This window comes from Rana temporaria, chromosome 4, assembly GCF_905171775.1.
Source record: "Rana temporaria chromosome 4, aRanTem1.1, whole genome shotgun sequence".
Lineage (NCBI taxonomy): Eukaryota > Metazoa > Chordata > Amphibia > Anura > Ranidae > Rana > Rana temporaria.
The window spans coordinates 280766260-280788516 of NC_053492.1; the positions used below are offsets into that span (position 1 = coordinate 280766260).

The 22257-nt window shown below is 41.9% G+C and overlaps 1 protein-coding gene across 1 annotated transcript in view; it reads right to left on the reverse strand.

The window, feature by feature from the left end:
• Nucleotides 1–22257, reverse strand: part of TRDN (triadin) — a 299517-nt gene that overhangs the window by 28572 nt on the left and 248688 nt on the right. The window contains exons 9-13 of the mRNA XM_040347781.1: nucleotides 20875–20922; nucleotides 18290–18343; nucleotides 7126–7182; nucleotides 6459–6506; nucleotides 6187–6246 (exon numbers count right to left, since the gene is read on the reverse strand). Of these exons, the coding sequence (XP_040203715.1) occupies nucleotides 6187–6246; nucleotides 6459–6506; nucleotides 7126–7182; nucleotides 18290–18343; nucleotides 20875–20922 (267 nt within the window). The remainder of the gene's footprint in view (nucleotides 1–6186; nucleotides 6247–6458; nucleotides 6507–7125; nucleotides 7183–18289; nucleotides 18344–20874; nucleotides 20923–22257) is intronic.

Sequence of the window (22257 nt, forward strand, 5' to 3'; positions counted from 1 at the left end):
GGTGCACGGTGTGTGGATTTCACCTGGCTACATACCTTCACTTACCTGAGTCTGGAACCTTTCACATTCAACCATCTATTCACCTACTTCCACTTTGAACCTGTTTGGAATTTTGGACTGCACCCCGTTTTGAACTTTTTTAGGATTTCAGTTCCGTTTATTTTTATTTTTTACTTTCACCTCCAATTCATGATTTTTTTGAGTTTCAGTATATTAATCATTTACACTGGAAGATTTTTTCTGTGTTCACTGCAATACAGTCCAGGCAAGACTGCACTTATTTAATTTTTGGTTGTAGGTCACTTCCATTTGTGTCTGTACACCTTACCACTCCACAGGTCCACGGATTTTTGTCCACTCACCTCTCCCTTTTCCCCTCCCCATTTCTCTATTTCACAGCGCAGACAATTTCACATATTTTTTATGGTGATATGATGTAGAGAACCCCCAAACTCCTGTTGTGAGGAGTGACGCCTGGGGTCCCTTACTGATAATCACCTGTATATAGAGGTGTATTGGAATATTGATCTTGAGCTATATTTTTAAACGCTAAGCTCTGGTCGCATGTCGTAATGCCTCCATGCTTAGTAGCTCAACCCTTTTCTTTATGTGACACAGAGATGATGTATAGATCCCCCTAACTCCTGTTACGAGGAGTGACGCCTGGGGCCCAATACTAAGTTGTCGCATAGAGAATTTTATTGAAGTCCTTGCTAACCGCAGTTGTGGTTCACTCCGTTCACCAGTGCTGTTACACGGTTATAGCTCCATTGTTTTTTTGTTTTAATTTTTTTAAGTAAAAAAAAAATACAAGAGCTTAAAGTGGATGTAAACACACTCTCATCCTTTCTAAACTACTGCCATAGTGCTGATCTATAAGGATATACATGTCTCCTGCATGTATCCTTACCTGTCAAATGTTTCCCCTCTGCCTGTTATAAGAACTGAAAAACTGCAGATTCTGTGGGTGGATCTGTTGTCTGGAGCTCTGTGGGTGGAGTCGTGATGTCAGTAGACTCCCTGCCCTCCTCTACACTCCCCTTGTCAACATGCATTTTTTCCTGTGTATTCCTTTCACTAAATTCTGCTAAGATCACTAACATCCAGTCAAAATCCAGAAAAGTAACCACATGACTTCAGAAAAGGAGTGGGGGTGGGAATTAAAAAAAGAATGCCTGTCTCCAGGCTGGTGCATGAGATATGTAAATAACCTGTCACTCACAGCAAGGGGGTGGAACGGACTAAGGTTTTTCTCTGTATATCCGTTTTATTTCACTGAACAATAAAAAAGGATTGCTCAGAGCTAGATTAACTCTGTGTGGCAAGACTGGGCACAGATAATAGGAAATCTTATACTATACATTGCATCCACTTTAAAGTGTAACTGTTGGCAAAATAAAAAAAAAGTACACATACAGTGGGTGACCGCGATATTGTGTCAATCTCGCTCCCTTTCTCGGTGAGATTGACCACCTGCGAGCCCCATCGCGGGAGCCAGCGCCGAGCTGGCTTGCCGCGATGGAAACAAAGCCGTCATAGAAGCGATGGGGATCCGACTTGGATTCCCGCCAATTCTAGCGTAGGCATTTGGTATGCATTCCTGAGAGGGAGAACTCCACGCCAAATTTTAAATAAAAAACCGGCATGGGTTCCCCCCCCCAGGAGCATACCGGGCCCTTGGGTCTGGTATGTAGGGAGACCCCCCCCCCGAAAAACCGATGTAGGGGGTCCCCCTAGAATCCATTCCAGACCCGTATCCAAAGCACGCTACCCGGCCGGCCAGGAAGGGAGTGGGGACGAGCGAGCGCCCCCCCCCCCCTCCTGAGCCGTACCAGGCTGCATGCCCTCAACATGGGGGGGTCGGGAGCAGACTAATAAAATATTTTAATACCCTGTGTTGTTTATTTGTGTTTATACCACTTTGCTTGCAGGTGAATGGGTAGGGGTACGATGTACCCCATACTCATTCACTTAGGGTGGGGGGCCGGTATCTGGGGGCCCCCTTATTAAAGGGGGCTTCCAGATTCCGATAAGCCTCCCGCCCGCATACCCCGACAGCCAACGGCCAGGGTTTTTGGGAAGGGGCCCTGTCCTCATCAACATGGGGACAGGGTGCTCTGGGGTGGGGGGGCCCGGCAGTGCGCCCCCCTGCCCCAGAGCACCCGACCCCCCCATGTTGAGGGCATGCAGCCTGGTACGGCTCAGGAGGGGGGGGCGCTCGCTCGTCCCCACTCCCTTCCTGGCCGGCCGGGTAGCGTGTTTTGGATACGGGTCTGGTATGGGTTGTAGGGGGACCCCCTACGTCGTTTTTTTGGCGTAGGGGGGTCTCCCTACAACCCATACCAGACCCAAGGGCCTGGTATGCTCCTGGGGGGGGGGGTAACCCATGCCGGTTTTTTATTTAAAATTTGGCGTGGAGTTCTCCCTCTCAGGAACGCATACCAAATGCCGACGCTAGAATTGGCGGGAATCCAAGTCGGATCCCTGTCGCTTCTATGACGCGCACGTTGGAATGTGCTTTGTCTATTCCAGCGAGTGCGAGATGTCGGCGAGATATCGGCACCATGTCGCCGAGAATCAGCGCGATGCTGTCGTGCTAAAAACACAATATCACAGTCACCCACTGTATGATGCAGTCTTTTATTAACATTAACACCACAGATGTATCTACTGACTACATCAACAGGTAAAAAAAAGGGTAGACTTAGAAAAAAAAACTGTTTTTGCTAGTGACAGACTGCATGCCATTTTTCATTTTGCTCATTGCTACACATTAAACAAGTCCACCAAAACACTAAAATCTCTACATCTACAGATATCCTTGATATAAATACAGAAACTGCGCTATAAACCAACATGTAAATAAAAACTGTGGAAAATATCTTAAATATAAACAATATAAATACCACACTAAGTGCATAAGTGTGAATCTAAACCATATTACTTTATATCAGATGATATAGGAGTCCAAACAGGCGGAAACGATCACCTTAATCACAACAGATGTAAAAGCATCCGAATAAAATCCCGATTAAAAACAAAGAGCCGGCCGGCCGGCAAGCGGACACCCGTCCTATGGGCGAAGACGTCAGCGCATCAGGGCGACACTCTGAGGTCTTCATCCATAGGACCATTGTCCGCTTGCCGGCCGGCTCTTTGTTTTTAATCCTGATTCAGATGCTTTTACATCTGTTGTGAGTGAGGTGATCGTTTCCGCCCGTTCGGAATACTTACATCCACCCTCCAGCCGCTGATATTGAGAAGATCGGTCTGCATCCATTCGGATTACCTGTGTTCATCTCCCTGTCATACGACCAATGCCAGCCTAGAGTGTGTTTGATTTCTAGGCCCACATAGCCTGTGTTCTGGTAAGCAGGTTTGCATATCTGGTGAAGGGGCACGTGTGATATTGGTGTCATCATAGGCTACTTTTTCACATTTCTGCTAATGTGGATCCACTTTTGTTTGACACATATCAGGACTTTTTTTCCTTTTAGCTGCCATTCAGTTGTTGGCAATTGGACTCCTATATCATCTGATATAAAGTTATATGGTTTACATTTACACTTAGGCCTAGTACACACGAAGGATTTATCCGCGGATACGGTCCACCGGACCGTATCCGCGGATAAATCCTCTCGAGGATTTCCACGGATTTGGATCCGATGGAGTGTACTCACCATCGGATCGAAATCCACGCCGAAATCCCCTCGCGATGACGTGTCGCGCCGTCGCCGCGATGATGATGATGCGGCGACATGCGCGACGCTGTCATAAAAGGAATTCCGCGCATGCGTCGAATCATTACGACGCATGCGGGGGATCCCTTCGGACGCATCGATCCGGTGAGTCGGTACAGACCACCGGATCGATCCGCGGGAGCCAATTCAAGCGGATAGATTTGTAGACATGTCTACAAATTTTTATCTGCTGGAATTGGGAAATTTCCGCGGATAAATATCCGCAGGAATGTACACACCATTGAATCTATCCGCTGAAACCGATCCGCTGAGATTTTTCAGCGGATGAATTCTATTGTGTGTACGGGGCCTTATGCACTTAGTGTGGTACTTATATTATTTATATTTAAGATATTTTCCACAGTTTTTATTTACATGTTGGTTTATAGCGCAGTTTCCGTATTTTTTTCTGTTTAATTATTTGTGTTGTCGCACATTTTTTCACTGCTGCTTTATGTTTCTAATATTGCATTTACTGTGAGGTTAGATGCATTTTCTTTAATATACACATAGGCCCGGATTCACAAAGCACTTGCGCCGACGTATCTCAAGATACACCGCGTAAGTGCAAATATGCACAGTCCTATCTGTGCGCCGTGCCCACAAACTAAGATACGCCAGAAAATAGACTTCATCTGACCGACGTAACTTGCCTACGCCGGGGTAGAGTGGGCGCATATTTACGCTGGACGTATTTGGCACTCCCATAGATTTTCTATTCACATATGCAAATGAGGGAGATACGCCGATTCACGAACGTACTTGCGCCCGGCGCATAATATACGCGGTTTGCGTAAGTCGGACGTCCGGCGTAAAGTTATTCCCCATATATGAGGCGCAACCCATGCAAAGGTATGGAGTTTACAATGAACGTGAATATGGCTGGGCGTAGGTTACGTTCACGCCGTAGGCAGTGATTCGACGTATCTTAGGCAGTTGTTTCGACGTGATTGTGAGCATGCGCACTGTGATGCGGCCACGGGACGGTGCATGCACCGTTCGTTATATGTATCTGTCTGGCATTCGGCCCATCATTTGCATGGGGTCACGCCTCATTTGCATGTCTCACGGCCACTTTCACCTACGCCGGCTTACGCCTTAGAAACCCAGCGCAGATTTGAGAGCAAGTGCTTTGTGAATTCGGTGCTTGCCTCTCTGCGCTGCGTCGGCGTAGCGTACAAAAGATGCGCTATGGCGGCATAAATATGCGCCGATGTCTGTAAATCCGGGCCATTATTTTTACTGTGTTTAGTCACCATCAGGGAGTGCGATTTTTTCTCCTGTTTTCTGTTTTACTAACCTATCTAGCCCTATAAAGAAGTCAGTCTGATCAACTTCAAAAAAGGTATGTATAGCGCTTTCTTCTTTACAGGGCTAGATAGGTTAGTGTTAGATTGCGGCTGTCTGTAGATGTAGAGATTTTAGTGTTAGGGTGGACATATACTTTAAGTAAACCTCAGAAGCCATGTAAAGGCTAGGTCCACCTTTCTGACCATACTTTAGGTTACATCCATGTTTAGGCTTCAACATAAAATATGGTCACAGTCTGTAGCCCCCCCCCCCCCCCCCACACTCTCCCTATTACTGACTCCAGGTTTTTTTTCTCCCTGGAGCACCCTCTGTATTTTTTTAAATTTGGTGCTGCTGTCTATTGTCTATGCCTTCTCCTCATTCCTTCAAAGAACATGTGAGGTCACTGCACTTGTAGTCCACTGATACCTTTTCCAGCCCTGCAACTGAGCCCTCGTTCACACCAGTGCAATTTGTCATGTGGTTTGACAGTTCCAAATCACATGACAAGTCGCACCCCATTGCCAGCAATGGAATCTTTCATATTGCAGTGACTTATGTCACAGAAATTAAGAAAAAGGTTCCTGCACTTTTTTTTTCCAATTTCATTGCGACTTGCATAGAGTTCTGTTAAATGAGGTCGCAGGCCGCAGGCCGCAATGAAATTAACAGTGCATTTTGCACTGATCTGTGGCTTTGGAATCACACTGAAGTATCGTGATTTCAAAGCTGCACCCGTGTAAACCAGATTTTAAGGTCCATACATCGGTATTGACCTGGACTGAGCATTGCACATGTGATCTACTGATCAAAACTGAAATATTTTGCAGGCTTCAAAGCAAAAAAAATAACAAATACATTTTTTTATTTTATTTAAGGGGTGCATTTAAGATTTTTTTGCAAAATCTAGAACTAGCCTTTAAAACCCATTCCATCTTAAGACCAACTTAATTCCTTGTTGATGCATTTTGACAAACTGGAACATTTTATGGAAATTACCCATTTTTTCCCCAAATTTGGACAAATCCCTATTCAGCAACAAACTAATGGCAATTGGGAACTTCTAAAAGGAGAAACAGTAAGAACATTCTATAAGTAGGTTAAATAATATGTAATAGCATATCTATCATTGTTCTCCCTGAATGAAGCTTCTAACCTTTGTCCGCAGCTTTCTTCCCAGTTTTTTCTTTGGGGTCTGGCTTTTCTTTTGTAACTTCTAAAATGAGGCAGACAAATATAATTAAATGGTATGCATATGAACTATAGAAATGCTTAAGAAACATAAGATACTGAAATTTTTTCTGCTCTCTTAGGCTGAAGAGAAGCTCAACACAATGCATTCAACAGAAAGCAATCACGCTAGCCCTTGCGCAACATTTCCTGTATTTCAAAGTTCAGAGCTATTGAGCATTTTGCTGAGAGACATACCTGGTGCTTTCTTTTCAGCTTTTGTTTTTGGTTCCGATTTTTTCTTTTCTACAGGTGGATTAGAAATAAGAAATAAATGTGCTTTAAAGGTTAAGAGAAGACTTTGGAACGCAAATAGAAAGCAGAAGAAAAGAAAATTGGAGATATTGCCCGTACGACCAGATTCCAAACATAATTTTCTTCTTCTATACTCTGACAAAAAAGTCAATGGGGAAAAAAAAAAGAGGCAGACTTGATGGACCACTCAGTCTCTTTTTTCTTTTCCTGTCACTTTTCTATGTTTCTGTAAAACTTGTCTTGAAAAACAACATTTTAAGCTGAACTCCAGACAGCCTGATTGGCTGCAAATCTTGTTCCTCCCTCCCCCAGATTGAGTTCTACTAAATAGGAGTTTGTAAAAGGGTTGATAGCAGGTCAACTTCATGTTCCCACACTGCTTACATTTAAAAATAATACATGTATTGATATAATAATAATAATAATAATAATACAGTGCTGCATTAATTATTTTCTCTATTCTGTCTAGAGTTCAGATTTAAAGTCCAATTGGCCACCATGGATCTTATTTTTTGTTTCTGTTTTTAAACACATGCACTGTTCCCCTTTTCTGTTACAACTATCACATTATAAAAGTACATTTCTTTTCCCCGCACTAGCAGTTACTGACCTTTGGGAGGAGCTTCCTTTTCAGCCTTAGCTTTCGTAGGTGTTGCTTTTACTACAGCTAAAAAGAAACATATATAAATTAAGCAGTGTGGTACTGAAAATAGCCACTGGTCAGGACAAAGTGCTTCTGCAGATTCATTATTTTTACAATGCCTGCACTATAATCCCCAGCTTTCCCAAAAATATAGGAGTTTATATATATATATATATATATATATATATATATATATATATATATATATATATATATATATATATATAAAAAAAGTGTGTTCGCAGCAGCGTTGCAGCTTCTTTTGTCACCTGCCTGCTTATTAGACTGTAACTATTGTCACACTGCTGAGTTTTTCCCTGTGCTTCCATTCTCCTATGTGATATTCATGCCCATGTGTTCTAAATGCATTTTACCAACATCACAATTCATCTAATTGAAGGTCTGTGTTGCTGGAAAGAATTTAAAATTCTATGGGCCAGATTCAGGTAGAATCGCCCTACGCTGCGGCGGCGTAATGTATTACATTTACAATACACCGCCGCAAATTTTCAGCGTGAGTGCTTGATTCACAAAGCGCTTGCCTGTAAACTTGCGGCGGCGTAGCGTAAATCCGCCTGGCGCAAGCCCGCCCAATTCAAATGGGGCGGGGACCATTTAAATAAGGCGCGTTCCCGCGCCGAACATACTGCGCATGCTCCGTCCCTAAAATTTCCCGACGTGCATTGCGCTAAATGACGTCGCAAGGACGTCATTGGTTTCGACGTTAACGTAAATGGCGTCCAGCGCCATTCACAGACGACTTACACAAACGACGTGAAATTTCAAATTCTGATGCGGGAACGACGGCCATACTTAACATTGGCTAGACCACCTAGAGGGCAGGTTTAGTTTTACGCCGCGTATCTCTACGGAAACGGCGTACATTTACAGCGACGGGCAAAGCGTATACGTTCGTGAATCGGCGTAACTAGTCATTTGCATATTCTACGCCGACCGCAATGGAATCGCCACCTAGCGGCCGGCCTAGAATTGCAGCCTAAGATCCGACGGTGTAAGTCACTTACACCTGTCGGATCTTAGGGATATCTATGCGTTACCTGATTCTATGAATCAGGCGCATAGATACGACAATCGTATCTCAGAGATACGACGGCGTATCAGGATATACGCCGTCGTATCTCTTTTATGAATCTGGCCCCAAGTCTTTTTAAAAACGGAGGCTCAGCTTGTGGGCAATACCCAGTGCAGTCTGCATGTAAATTAAGTCCACCTAGAAATGTCCACTCCTTCACACTGACATTTACCTATCAAGGCATTTTGATATTTCAGAAACTCCTACTAAGAGTCAAGCCACTGCTTGCATCAGGGCTAATGCCACATACACATGATCAGAATTTCCGACAAGAAAAGTTCCATGTGAGCTTTTGGTTGACAATTCAGAATTTACGACAGCAAAAACAGCTGGTTCTCAAATTTCCCATCAGGAAAAGTTCAGAAATTCTGATCGTCTGTATGCAATTCCGAAGTGCAAAAAAACACGCATGCTCGGAATCAATTTGATGCATGCCCGGAATCATGGAACTTGATTTTTCCTCGGCTCGTTGTAGTGTTGTACATCACTACATTATTGACGGTCAGAATTTAGTGTGACCGCATGTATGCAACTCAAGTTTGAGCCAAAATCCTGTCTGAAAAAAATCCACGGTTTTCTTGTCGGAATTTCCGATCATGTGTACGGCATAAGGCTCTTGAGAAGAGTAGCTGTGATGTTTTCAGGAAGAGTTCCATTCAGGCCCTCTCCACCATCCATGATCTACCAATATCACAAGAAAAGACACCTAATGATGATAGTCACTGGGTCTAAAAGGATTATGGTTAAAAAGTTTAAAGCTTTTATTAAAAGTTAAATTTCTATATTAATGAGGTGGTTGAAAGAAACCAGACAAGGCAGAATATTAGCTAAAGATTTAACTTATCTAAGTTCTATAAGTATCTCTGAACCAAAATTGTTTTTATAAAGGAAGGGTAAACTAATGGCAGTTCTGTCAGTTCCATGGTTATCTCATTGTGGAGAATTCCCTTCACTTCCTGCCATGCCAACATAAAAATGATAGGATATCTTTTCAATGGAAGGGGAATACTTTCATGGACACTTGTACAAGTTTCCCCATGTGCAGATCCCTCCTCTATTCCTGTTCTGGTGGCAACTTACTGTAATAGTTTGTGTTTAGCCTGACTTTAATTCCCATTCTAAATCTCAATCTCAATAAAGAGGACACAAATAGCAATAAAAACGTCTATCCCCTCACTTTTCTATACAAACATAAAAAAAGTTTTGCCTTAAAGGAGTTGTAAAGGTGTGTCTTTTATTTTCTAAATAGGTTCAATTAAGTTAGTGCATTGTTGGTTCACTTAGCTTTTCCTTCGATTTCCCTTGTAAATGTTTTTTTTCTTTGTTTGAATTTCTCACTTCCTGTTTCTCCTCAGTAAGCTTTTCACCATCATCCGAGCGGTGGAAAGTAATTTAGAACAGCTTACTGAACAGCTTACTGAGGAGGAACAGGATATGAGAAATTCAGACAAAGAAAATAAAGAAAAAAAAAACATTTAGAAGAGAAATTAAAGAAAAAGGTAAGTGAACCAACAATGAACTAGCTTAAAGTAACCTATTTAGAAAATAAAAAACTAACCTTTACAACCCCTTTAGGTAATATTCACATAACAGTTAAGCCCCATACACACTATCAGTTTTCCTGCAGGTTTTTCTCCTCAGATTTACCAAAATCATGTAGTGCAAGGGTCTGCCTGATTGCATACAAATTGAAACTCTTATGCCTCGTACAGACAATAATTTTTCATTTTGTAAAAAATTATGTTTTTTTTATGTCATTTAAAACGATCGTGTGTGGGCTTCAGAGCCTTTTCCGGGTTACATGCTCTATTTTTTCACAACGTTTTTAACGTTGTCGTTTTTCGGGTTGTAATAAATGGTCGTGTGTGGGCTTTAACGATGTGAAAAATCCACTCATGGTCAGAAGCAAGTTATGAGACGGGAGCGCTCGTTCTGGTAAAACTACCATTCGTAATGGAGTAAGCACATTCATCACGCTGTAACAGACAGAAAAGCGCAAATCGTCTTTTACTAACCCAAAATCAGCTAAAGCAGCACAAAGGGTGGCGTCATCCAAATGGAACTTCCCCTTTATAGTGCCGTCGTACGTGTTGTACGTCACCGCGCTTTGCTAGAGCATTTTTTTTTCACGATCGTGTGTAGGCAAGGCCCTTTTAATGATCAAGTTGAAAAAAAACGTTGTTTTTTCTAGAGCCTGAAAAACTTAGTTTTTTACAAGCCGAAAAATGATCGTGTGTACGTGGCATTAAGGTTTGACCTCATATTAGATGGGTTTCTCCTCAGATTTACCAAAATCATGTAGTGCAAGGGTCTGCCTGATTGCATACAAATTGAAACTCTTATGCCTCGTACAGACAATAATTTTTCATTTTGTAAAAAATTATGTTTTTTTTATGTCATTTAAAACGATCGTGTGTGGGCTTCAGAGCCTTTTCCGGGTTACATGCTCTATTTTTTCACAACGTTTTTAACGTTGTCGTTTTTCGGGTTGTAATAAATGGTCGTGTGTGGGCTTTAACGATGTGAAAAATCCACTCATGGTCAGAAGCAAGTTATGAGACGGGAGCGCTCGTTCTGGTAAAACTACCATTCGTAATGGAGTAAGCACATTCATCACGCTGTAACAGACAGAAAAGCGCAAATCGTCTTTTACTAACCCAAAATCAGCTAAAGCAGCACAAAGGGTGGCGTCATCCAAATGGAACTTCCCCTTTATAGTGCCGTCGTACGTGTTGTACGTCACCGCGCTTTGCTAGAGCATTTTTTTTTCACGATCGTGTGTAGGCAAGGCCCTTTTAATGATCAAGTTGAAAAAAAACGTTGTTTTTTCTAGAGCCTGAAAAACTTAGTTTTTTACAAGCCGAAAAATGATCGTGTGTACGTGGCATTAAGGTTTGACCTCATATTAGATGGTTTTGGTAAACCTGAAGAGAAAACCCTGCAGGAAAACTGATAGGACCAGATTCACAGAAAAAGTACGCCGGAGTATCTGCTGATACTCCGGCGTACTTTCAAATTTGCCGCGTCGTATATTTATTTTGAATTCACAAACAAAGATACAACGGCAATTGGCTAAGATCCGACAGGCGTACGAAGCTTCGTACGCCTTCGTATCTTAGGATGCAATACTTTGGCGCCTGCTGGGTGGAGTTCGCTTCGTTTTCCTCGTCGGGTATGCTAATTAGCTGTTTACGGCGATCCACGAAGGTACGCACGTTCGTCGCATTCTCTTATGTCGTCGCTAGTCGGCTTTTCCCGGCGTAAAGTTGCGATTGCTATTTGGGTGGTGTAAAATTAGACAGCCCATGTTAAAGTATGGCCGTCGTTCCCGCGTCGCCCGGGAATTCGAAAGTACGTAACGCACGTCGCCGTTTAAAACATTACGTCGGGGCGACGTCATTTCGCGCAAAGCACGGCGGGAAATTTCAAAACGGAGCATGCGCAGTACGTTCGGCGCGGGAACGCGCCTAATTTAAATGATACACGCCCCATTTGAATTAGGCGGGCTTGCGCCGGACGGCTTTACGCTACGCCGCCGCAAGTTTACAGGCAAGTGCTTTGTGAATCAAGCACTTACGCTGAAAACTTGCGGCGGTGTAACGTAAATGGGATACGTTACGCCGCCGGATTTCTACATGAATCTGGCCCATAGTGTGTATGGGGCTTTAGAGACCTGCTTAAAGCGGAGGTTCACCCGCACATGACACTATTTCCCCCTAGATGGATGCTCGTTTTGTCTAGGGGAATCGGCTAGTTGTTTTAAAATATGATCCGTACTTACCGTTTACGAGATGCATCTTCTCCGCCGCTTCCGGGTATGGGCTGCGGGACTGGGCGTTCCTATTTTGATTGACAGTCTTCCGAGAGGCTTCCGACGGTCGCATCCATCGCGTCACGATTTTCCGAAAGAAGCCGAACGTCGGTGCGCAGGCGCAGTATAGACCTGCACCGACGTTGGGCTTCTTTCGGCTACTAGTGATGCGATGGATGTGACCGTCGGAAGCCTCTCGGAAGACTGTCAATCAAGAAGGAACGCCCGCTCCCGAAGACCCATACCCGGAAGCGACGGAGAAGATGCATCTCGAAAACGGTAAGTACGGCTCATATTTTAAAACAACTAGCCGATTCCCCTAGACAAAACGAGCATACATCTAAGGGGAAAAGAGAAAAAAATACTTAATTGGGTGAACTCCCGCTTTAAGAAAGGAATTTTATAAAACTATGAAGAATCCAAGAGCCTGACCCATCTGAAAATTTGGTTTCCAAAGCTTTAGCATTTGAAAGCTTTACCATAAATGCCATCTTGTGTATATTTAGAAATATGTTTCACTAAATCCACTAAATTCCAAATACAGATAAACAGATAAATAGAATGCTGGCTTTACTGCTTCACTGTGACATTTCATAGGCAAGTTCATCATACTTAGACAAGATTATCAAGCACTTTTCTTAAAGTAACATTATATTCTGTGCAGCCTTTCAACCACTCAGCAGGAGTCTGTGTGCTGCTTTCTGAACTTTTAGAAAGTACAGCCCTGCTGATGGCTTATATGAGGGAACTAAACTACACATTAAAAAACAGCAGTCATCTGCCAGCCAATAAAGGATTCTAAAAAAAAAAAAAAGCTAAAATCCCTGCAAATAAGACACTTGAAATTCCAGCTCGCAGAGAGTCCATATTTGATCCTATTTAAGAGCCACAGCATCTATATGAAGTTTTAGCATCCAACATGATTCCAAGTCTGTTGAATGGCTGGTTCCCCACTGTGTTCTGTGGTTCCTTCCATTAAACTCCTCATCACTACTGTGTCTGTAGTGACCTAGATTTTGCCTGAGGCTGTAGCTATGGAAGAGAATTAAAGTGGTATTAAACCAAAAAGCAAACATGTATCATATTAACATTAACAAATTCTTAGATGTGATGGCTGCATTGATTTACTTTTTAGGTTTTCTTTCTTCTATTTTGATCTGGTATCCAGCCAGTAAATGTAAGAACAAGCTTTCCAGCTGAATGTATCAGTTTTAGAGATTAGACAAACCATTTACCACTGACAGGGGTGTTTACAATGATCAGCTTTTAATTATTTATCTACCCCCACCAAAAAAAAACTGTTTGCTGTAGCTGCTTAAAAAAGGTGTTAGCTGGAGTTTGGCTTCAATTTGTTAGTGTATTGAAATCTGCTGGTAAATCTAACACTCTCCCCAGACCAACAATGCTGCTGTCCACAGGTAGCCTTTTATGTTTCTTCATCCAGAGTGGGGGCACTATGACACAGGAGGTGCATTACTAGCCAGATATGAAGAGGGGAAAAACATTGGTAAGATGCAATGAATTGTATTTTTGGTTTTGGGTTTATTATTGCTTTAAATTCAGACTCGCTCCTAGCTGGAATATTGTGTTTCCTTTTGCAGATATTTTTTTTTTTTTCAAGTGACTTGGTTGCAGATGAACTTGTGAGAGAATCTGAATATTCTTGATTTTTATTTATGAATCGTTTAGATTGACCCCCTTTTTTCACTTTACTGAGTTTGACTGCAGGTTGCAATCCAGTTCAAGCACACCTTTCAACAGACTGAGGTCAGAAACACAGATATCCACACTAAGGCCTTGTACACACGGTCGGACCAAACCAATGAGAATGGTCCGACGGACCGTTTTCATCGGTTCACCACTGAAGTGGCCTGATGGTCTGATCTGCATACACACCATCGTTCCAAAAACCGATTGGGTCAGAACGTGGTGACGTCAAACACACAACGTGCTGAATAAAACAAAGTTCAATGCTTCCAAGCATGCGTCGACTTGATTCTGAGCATGTGCGGGTTTTGAACCAATGCTTTCTGTACTAACCATCGGTTTGGACAGATCGGGCAGCAGTCCATCGGTTCGGTTTTGAAGCATATTTTAAAATTTTGGACCGAAGGTAAACAGACCGATGGGCTATACACACGGTCGGTTTTGTCCAATGAAACTGAACCTCGGTCCATTCTCATTGGTTTTGTCCAACCGTGTGTACGGGGCCTCACTGGGTGGAGGGATGAGCTTTAGGTTCAGGTTGAACAAGTTTGTAGTGGAAGGCCAAACTGGGCAGTTTTGGCTAGTTTGCTTGCCTGTATCTCTGGCTGATGTTTTATGGTGGTGTGACAGGCAACTTGGAAACATCATCAGACATTGGGGAAAATCATTAGGTGGCAGGATGGACTGGTGAAGTGAAATATATATAATATATTAGTTGCAGGGGGAGAGGCAGGAGAGCCTGAAATGTGGTGCTGCAAGAAAAACTTGGGGATTATATTCTATATACAGGTGAAAAAAAGTAAGAATAAAAAAGCTAAGTCAAGCATGATCTATTCTATGGGGGACCTGCTCTAAAGGGGGATCTATATGGGAGACCCTGGTGCTTTATGTGATAATGACTAAGCCCCAGCCCTTCATGACATTGTCAAAAAGGGGTTATCTGAAAAGGATGCCCCCCTGAAAAAAGTTCTGTGATTGCCCATGCAAGAGTTCATACTTTTGGAACATTTTTGGAACATTTTTTGGACTACATGTGGAGACAAGGTAATTTCACAGCTAATTTCAATCCATGTCTTAACTGTATCTCTCAAGATCTTAAAAGTTGGGACCTTCCTGCTTTTTCCTGATATGGTAGTAATGGGGACTACAAAAACAAAAATTACAAAAAACAGGGACTACAAAACAAATGTCCTCATCCGAATGCTACTCTGGATTGTTTCAGAGAATGTTCTCTACAGGGTACTATGCTTTACATCTGGTGGGAATGTTCGCAAAGTGACAGACTTTTCTTTTCTCCAGCTACCTCATATGGCTCTATTAAATGGTTCTCAGCCCTTGGTCTGTTTTATCCTCCTTGCGGCTAAAATTACCATTGGGGGCACATGTAGTACACCCTCAGCAGCTATATGTCATCTGAAGCATGAGGGGAAAAAATTGCTAGCCTTATCCATCACAAACAAAATTTGGTTGAGCTAACGTGGGAACCGTGGGCAACATACCTGAATGTGACTTCCTCTCAGGGGATGGCCAACCTAATGCTTATCTTCTAGTCCTGTGAGCCTTGGGTCTTGTTCTTCCTTCCTTTTTCTTTCTATTTTTCTATTTCCTTCTATTCTTCTTGGTTCCCTTTCTAACATAAGAATAACGTTGGTGTGTATTTTCCTCAAACTATGTTTGCAGCCCTCTGGGCATGGTGGCTCTTTTTTAGTCTGTCAGTGCCACTCTTTGCCACTCTTTGATATGATGTCTTTTCTGTTGAATTGCGACTTCTCGTGTTACGTGTACATCATAATTATTAATGCTGTGTTATTTTTTTCCTTTGGCATTGCACAGTTTGCACTGACTAATGCTTGAGGGACATTTTGGTTTTGTTTACTCTCTATGTCCAACATATTCAACTGTACGCTGCATTCTCTTTATATGCTGGCTGCTTATCTGTATGCTTCATTTGTTTATTTTGATGCGTATTACAAAATAAAACTTTTTACAAGGTAAAAATGAATGTCCTTGTGTGGATTCTATATCTCTTCACAAATCCTCGCCACTTCCCTAATCTTCTCTAGCACAAATTCTCTTAACCCCCTAAATCCCTTTTTCCAGCACACCCCTGGCACAAATCCCCCCTTTCCCCACAGTCTTCCAAAGTAGGCACCCAGGGAGCTCTCACCCTGCATCTCTTACAAGGTGCCAGGAGTTCCGAAAGATGTGATTGCACCCCCTTTGGCAGGCAGCATCTCTTTGATGGGAGGGCGGGGGGTAAAAGGATATGTGCTGGGGGTGCTTTGGCAAGGGAGAGGAGCTAGAAGGTGTGGTGGGGGGGATTTGAAATCTAAACACCCCATCACAAGTTCTCTCCCCTCCCAAAGCACCCCCCAGCACATATCCTTTTACCACCCCCTATTACTTCTCCCAGGTGTATATTTTTATTACCTGCCCTTCCTTCCCAGTTACTGTGCCCCCCTTCTCTGCATACAGCAATAAACATAGACCTCAGATCATCAGTGCAGATCATCCAGTTCAATGTTCTTCCTACCCAGCTCCTCCTGTCTGTGTACAGGAGAACATCAGAGCCCAAAAGAAGGAGCCGGCTTCAGTGAGGACTGTGAGATGTGCAATATGCAGGCATCTGGCATGTCTCCCTGCAGAGGGGGCGATCACCTCACATGTAGGACCCCAGACACACCACAAGAGATACAATGCAGGTGTCCTGGGTGCCCTTGCTGGTGCACCCCATTAGGCAAGTAACCAGAGATCAGTGCCTGAACTTGTTCCGGTAATGGGCTCTAAAAATTAGCACAGAGTACCTAAGATCAAAATCAGAATGTTGTCAACCCCCACCACCATCTACCCACACAATCTGAACTGTCTACGAGGCATGGCATAGCCATAGTATTGGCCTTCCTACATAAACCCATAAGAAACAATGAAGACACAAACTTTACTCTCAGTTAAAAGATCCTCATGCGGAAAAAAAATATATGCATTTTAACCCATAAATGCTCAAACAGCTGTACACATTAAAAATCAGCATAACAACTTGTATCCCTGTGGTACAGGACTTCACAGAAAAGAAAAAAACACTTATGCCCTGTACACTCGATCGGTCCATCCGATGAAAACGGTCTGATGGACCGTTTTCATCAGTTAACCGATGAAGCTGACTGATGGTCAGTCGTGCCTACACACCATTGGTTAAAAAAACAATCGTGTCAGAACGCGGTGACGTAAAACACAACGACGTGCTGAAAAAAAATGAAGTTCAATGCTTCCAAGCATGCGTCGACTTGATTCTGAGCATGCATGGATTTGTAAGCGATGGACGTGCCTACAAACGACCGCTTTTTTTTCTATCGGTTAGGTATCCATCAGTTAAATTTAAAACAAGATTGCTTTTTTTTAACCTATAGATACATAACCGATGGGGCCTACACACGATTGGTTTGGTCCGATGAAAACGGTCCATCAGACCGTTCTCATCGGTTTGACCGATCGTGTGTATGCGGCATAACTCAACCCCAAGACTTCTGATACATGTAATAGGCCTCATTTTACATAAATGGTGAATATTGGTATAAAGATGAGGGATGGACAGCCGCACTCCAAACCAAACGGGTTGTCTTTATTCAAATCAACAGCAAGAACACAGCAGATCACAGCAATAGGAACAGGAGAATACCGACGTTTCGCACTGGCTTCAGTGCTTATTCATGGATAAGCACTGAAGCCAGTGCGAAACGTCGGTATTCTCCTGTTCCTATTGCTGTGATCTGCTGTGTTCTTGCTGTTGATTTGAATAAAGACAACCCGTTTGGTTTGGAGTGCGGCTGTCCATCCCTCATCTTTATACCAATATTTGCCTTAGTGCATTGCCTGCACCCTTGGAGTCCTATATTTGTGAAACAACCCTACAATAGACCTACCTTGAGCAGTGATCTTCTCTCTTACATAAATGGTGGTTGAGCACTAAAGTTACTTATTTCTGGAGTTCAGTCAGATATATGAGCCACCAAATAATGGGACAGTCCCTGCTCTACAAACATGTATTCTACGTGACACCCCCCCCCCCATCCACTATCTAAAGAAACCTTTACTAACCAATCTGCGAAATCACTAATACCTGGAGGTATGGTTATGTCAGAATCTTGCATCTCAAAGCAGTACATTGTTTTGCATAGAAATGTGACGTTTTATATTTTAGGCCTGTAATTCTTAGTAATGACACACTTAAATCTGTCCAAACAAGAGTCTAGTAGACATCCCAGCTATGATAAATTTTGAAACACTGAATCATAAATTATAATATAATAAATAACTATAAATAATTATAAAAAAGAATAATATAATAATAATAAAATTATCCGCTAATGGTACTGAAATTTAACCCCCGAGCCCACTCGGTAATACCACCAGGGAGGTTAAGGATGGGAGAAAAACATGTAAAGCAAAAAATATTGTCTTTACTGTACTGACTGATATATTCTTTTATAACCAAGTACTAATTACACTGTATGACAACATACCTGAAGCCTTCTTCTCTGCTTTTACTTTTGGTTCAGGTTTTTCTTTTTCTACAGCTAAATTGAAGGGAAATATGTATTAAAGTGCTAGAGAATTTATTTAGCATTTATGAGTACAATCAGTTATAACACACATCATTAAATCTTCTTAATGTAGCACAATTGAAGCATGATCATTTTATTATATTTATTTTTTAATGTAATGAGTCTGTGGAAAAGAACAGAGCAACAGTCCCTTTCAAGTGTAGTAATGCTTTAATACACACATTTGGAAATTAGTAAATGATTGCATGGGTGTCAAAATAATTCTCCTCTGGGAATAAGATAACAAAAATCATCTCCATTCTCTAGCTACCAAATTTTGCCTGCTGTGGTCTAGGTCCCAATGTAACTGTTACCAGCCCCTCATATCCAGATCACCTATGTACCAATATAGCATTAATGTACTTATTTTGCAAAAATAAAACAGCTTTCCATTAATTCTACACCTGCTTAAAGGGGTTGTAAAGGTTAAAAAAAAATCCCTAATTAGCTTCCTTTACCTTAGTGCAATCCTCCTTCACTTATCTCATCCTTCGATTTTGCTTTTAAATGTCCTTATTTCTTCTAAGAAAACGTAACTTCCTGTTCTTCTGTCTGTAACTCCACACAGTAATGCGAGGCTTTCTCCCTGGTGTGGAGAAAGCCTCTTAAGGGGGAGGGGGCGAGCAGGAGAGTCAGGACGCTCTCTACTTTGAAGATAGAGAAAGGAGCTGTGTGTTAGTGGGCATCCTGACTCTCCTGCTCGCCCCCTCCCCCCTCAAGAGGCTTTCTCCACACCAGGGAGAAAGCCTTGCATTACTGTGTGGAGTTACAGACAGAAGAACAGGAAGTGAGGATTTCTCAGAAGAAATAAGGACATTTAAAATTAAAATCAAAGGATGAGGTAAGTGAAGGAGGACTAAAGGAGGTAAAGGAAGCTATTTAGGGAATTTTTTTTTACCTTTACAACCCCTTTAACTCACTCTCTTCATAGCTGTTTAAACACACTGCTCGATTAGTTCTGTGTTACTTCCTGGTCAGACTTTAGTCCTGACACAGAAAGGAGTTAACCTGCTGAAGGTAGATGATGCAGGGTGTGTGCTCATGAGGTCAGCTGGTCAACTCCTTCTTGTGTCATGACCTAAAGTCTGTCCAGGAAGTAAGGCAGAACTAATCGAGCAGTGTGTTTAAACAGCTATGAAGAGAGTGAGGTAAGCCTGTGTAGAATTAATGGAAAGCAGTTGTATTTTTGCAAAATAAGTGCATTAATGCTATATTGGTATATAGGGGGAGCTGCATTTTAGAAAAAAATAACTAAAAAGATGAGTAAAGGTGAACTTAGCCATTAATGCTATGTCTTAGAAGAATTGCCTTAAAGCCAGATTCACAGGTTTGCAGTGCAATGCCTTAAGTATGTTATTATGCACATTTTTTTGCATACAGTAGGTGCACTGTCCTCAAGGAAAATTTTAATCTGTGTATAAGGTTGCAATGAAACATGCTTTGTAGTGCACTGGCAACAAATGTTTGGTTTTCATTTAAAGTTAAAGTGATTGTAAATGTAAAAGTTTTTTAGCTTAAAGAATTCTCTGCATTAAGGTAACAAATCTTTTAAATGTAGCTCCCCTCTGCCCCCCCCCCTAAAAACTCACTTGAGCTGATCTATATCCAGCACTGTGCACATCTGTAGCAGCTCTGAGAGCTGATGGTTTGAAAGCAAAGATTTGTTTCCCCTATATGTCTACTGCACAGTGCGTGTTACGAAAATCATCTATAATTTAGCAGATGAAAAGAAAACCAACTTTTCCAAACTAATTCAATATAATACTCATCAGGAAAAGCCAGTAACAGTGCTTTTTCACTAAAGGATCACACAGCTGAAGAGAGTTCTTTGCAGCTATGGGGTAACCTTACATGAATCTTGGCAGCTCATTCCACCCAACAGCCATTTTTGTTAAATGCTGCATTTAACTATCTGCTGTACAGACCCCTCAAGTTACCTGGCAAGGGGGGCAAGGACCATATAAACCACTTCCTATTATTTTACACTTTTGTGGGAGCCCCAAAAACTTTTGTGCCCAACTTTTGAGCCCATGACACAAGTCTTAATGAGCCCATTTGGAAACTTGGCCCTACGTGGAGCTGATTTATTCTGCATAATAATGTCATGTTCAAATGTTGGGTTCCATAAAAACTTTGCTCCCTTGCCTGCTCTAATACACAACTCTAATTATCTCTACTCTATCATTCATCCGTTTTACGACAAACATCAATCAAATGTATAGGTTACCTGGCCCAAAATAGTTAGAAATAGCTGAAGAATTTAATTGTAAGTGATTGATTGAGAGTACTGTGAATGTCATCAATCACATTTCCCCCACACAGGGGGGAAATGTATGACTGTGTAACACTTCAATTACAATACACCCCCCTCCCAGTATATAAATATACCATTGGTAATAAAACTCTGGTTTAGGTTCACATGGTATACCGACTACCTTCACTGATATTATCACAACTTTTTAACGCCATTTTTGTTGTGCATACATTTATTAGGTTTAGATTACCTTTAGATGGTGTTTTCTTCACAAACTCTGCTTTTAAATCAGCTTTCTCTGCAAAAGAATAGGAGTGTTTACTGAATTTAAACATATGGATATTCAAATAGAATGCATCTATGTACATCACTATTTCAACTCATAAAAGGTGCTTACTGTATCTACACAACCCCCACAAAATAATGAGAAGACTAACTTTAAAGGGAATTATACATTTTAATGCCAATAAATAATTAAGTCAGACTTGCCATTCTGTAAACAGTGTTGCCTAGGGTTACAATGACTGTGATCAAAGAATGTATCACTCTTTAATGTCCTAATATAAATGCCAGGGATAATTAAGTTATTCTACTGCCTATCTGGTGGAAAATAATCTGATTGGTTGTACAGAATGTTAATTGATCTTGATAAATAGCAGTTTATTTATACAGTCAGACCAACATTAGGACCGACTTTCAGGAAACAACTGACAAATGTTATATTCCCCAAAGCCTTGTCTGTATTGGGTAAAATGTAACTGACTTCTGAGAGCAGCCACCAGATCATGCTGTCAGCATTAGCTTACATGAACAGGAATGGGAGTGAAAAATGAATCTTGATCTTTAACAAAGTGCTTAAATCTCATCTGGGGAAGGGGGAGTTTATTTTATGGTTGAACAGAGAGGGGTTAAGAGAATTGTCACCGTACGGAAAGACTAGAGGAATATGTTCCAAAGGAAGTGTTGTAGGCTGCATTTTAGTAAATGTAGAAGAATGGTTCTTAGTATTTCAGAAGTGAAAAGGTAAATCTGGCCATAGACATATAAGGTTAACGAAACAAGCTGGCAAGGTCCATACACCCTAGGAGCATGTCTGTCTAGTAACTATGCTATACCTACATAAGCTTGGAACACCTAAGCATACATGTTTATGTTTATGGAAAAGATCAAAGCATAAGCAGACACCTCCCATCAAACAAGTGCACACACATTTATAGTGATATGCCTCATACACACAACCGTTCTTCTCGGCAGGAAAAAAACAACGTTTTTCCTGATGGGATTCCTCTCAAGCCTGCCTTGCATACACACGTTCAGGCCAAATACCGCCCATCCAAAGCATGGTGACGTACAACATGTATGACAGGACTATAAAGGGAAAGTTCCATTCAAAAAGCGCCACCCTTTGGGCTGTTTTTGCTGATCCCGCTGATCTCGTGTTAGTAAAAGTTTGGTGAGAGACGATTTGCGCGTTTCATGCGCTGCATTAAACGATGCTATAATTTGCAGCGTGACAAATTTGATATCTTCATTACGAAAGCTAGTTTTACCAGAAAGAGCACTCCCGTCTCATACTTGATTCTGAGAATGCACATTTTTTTCCCCTCGGAAAAGCATACACACGACCGGTTTT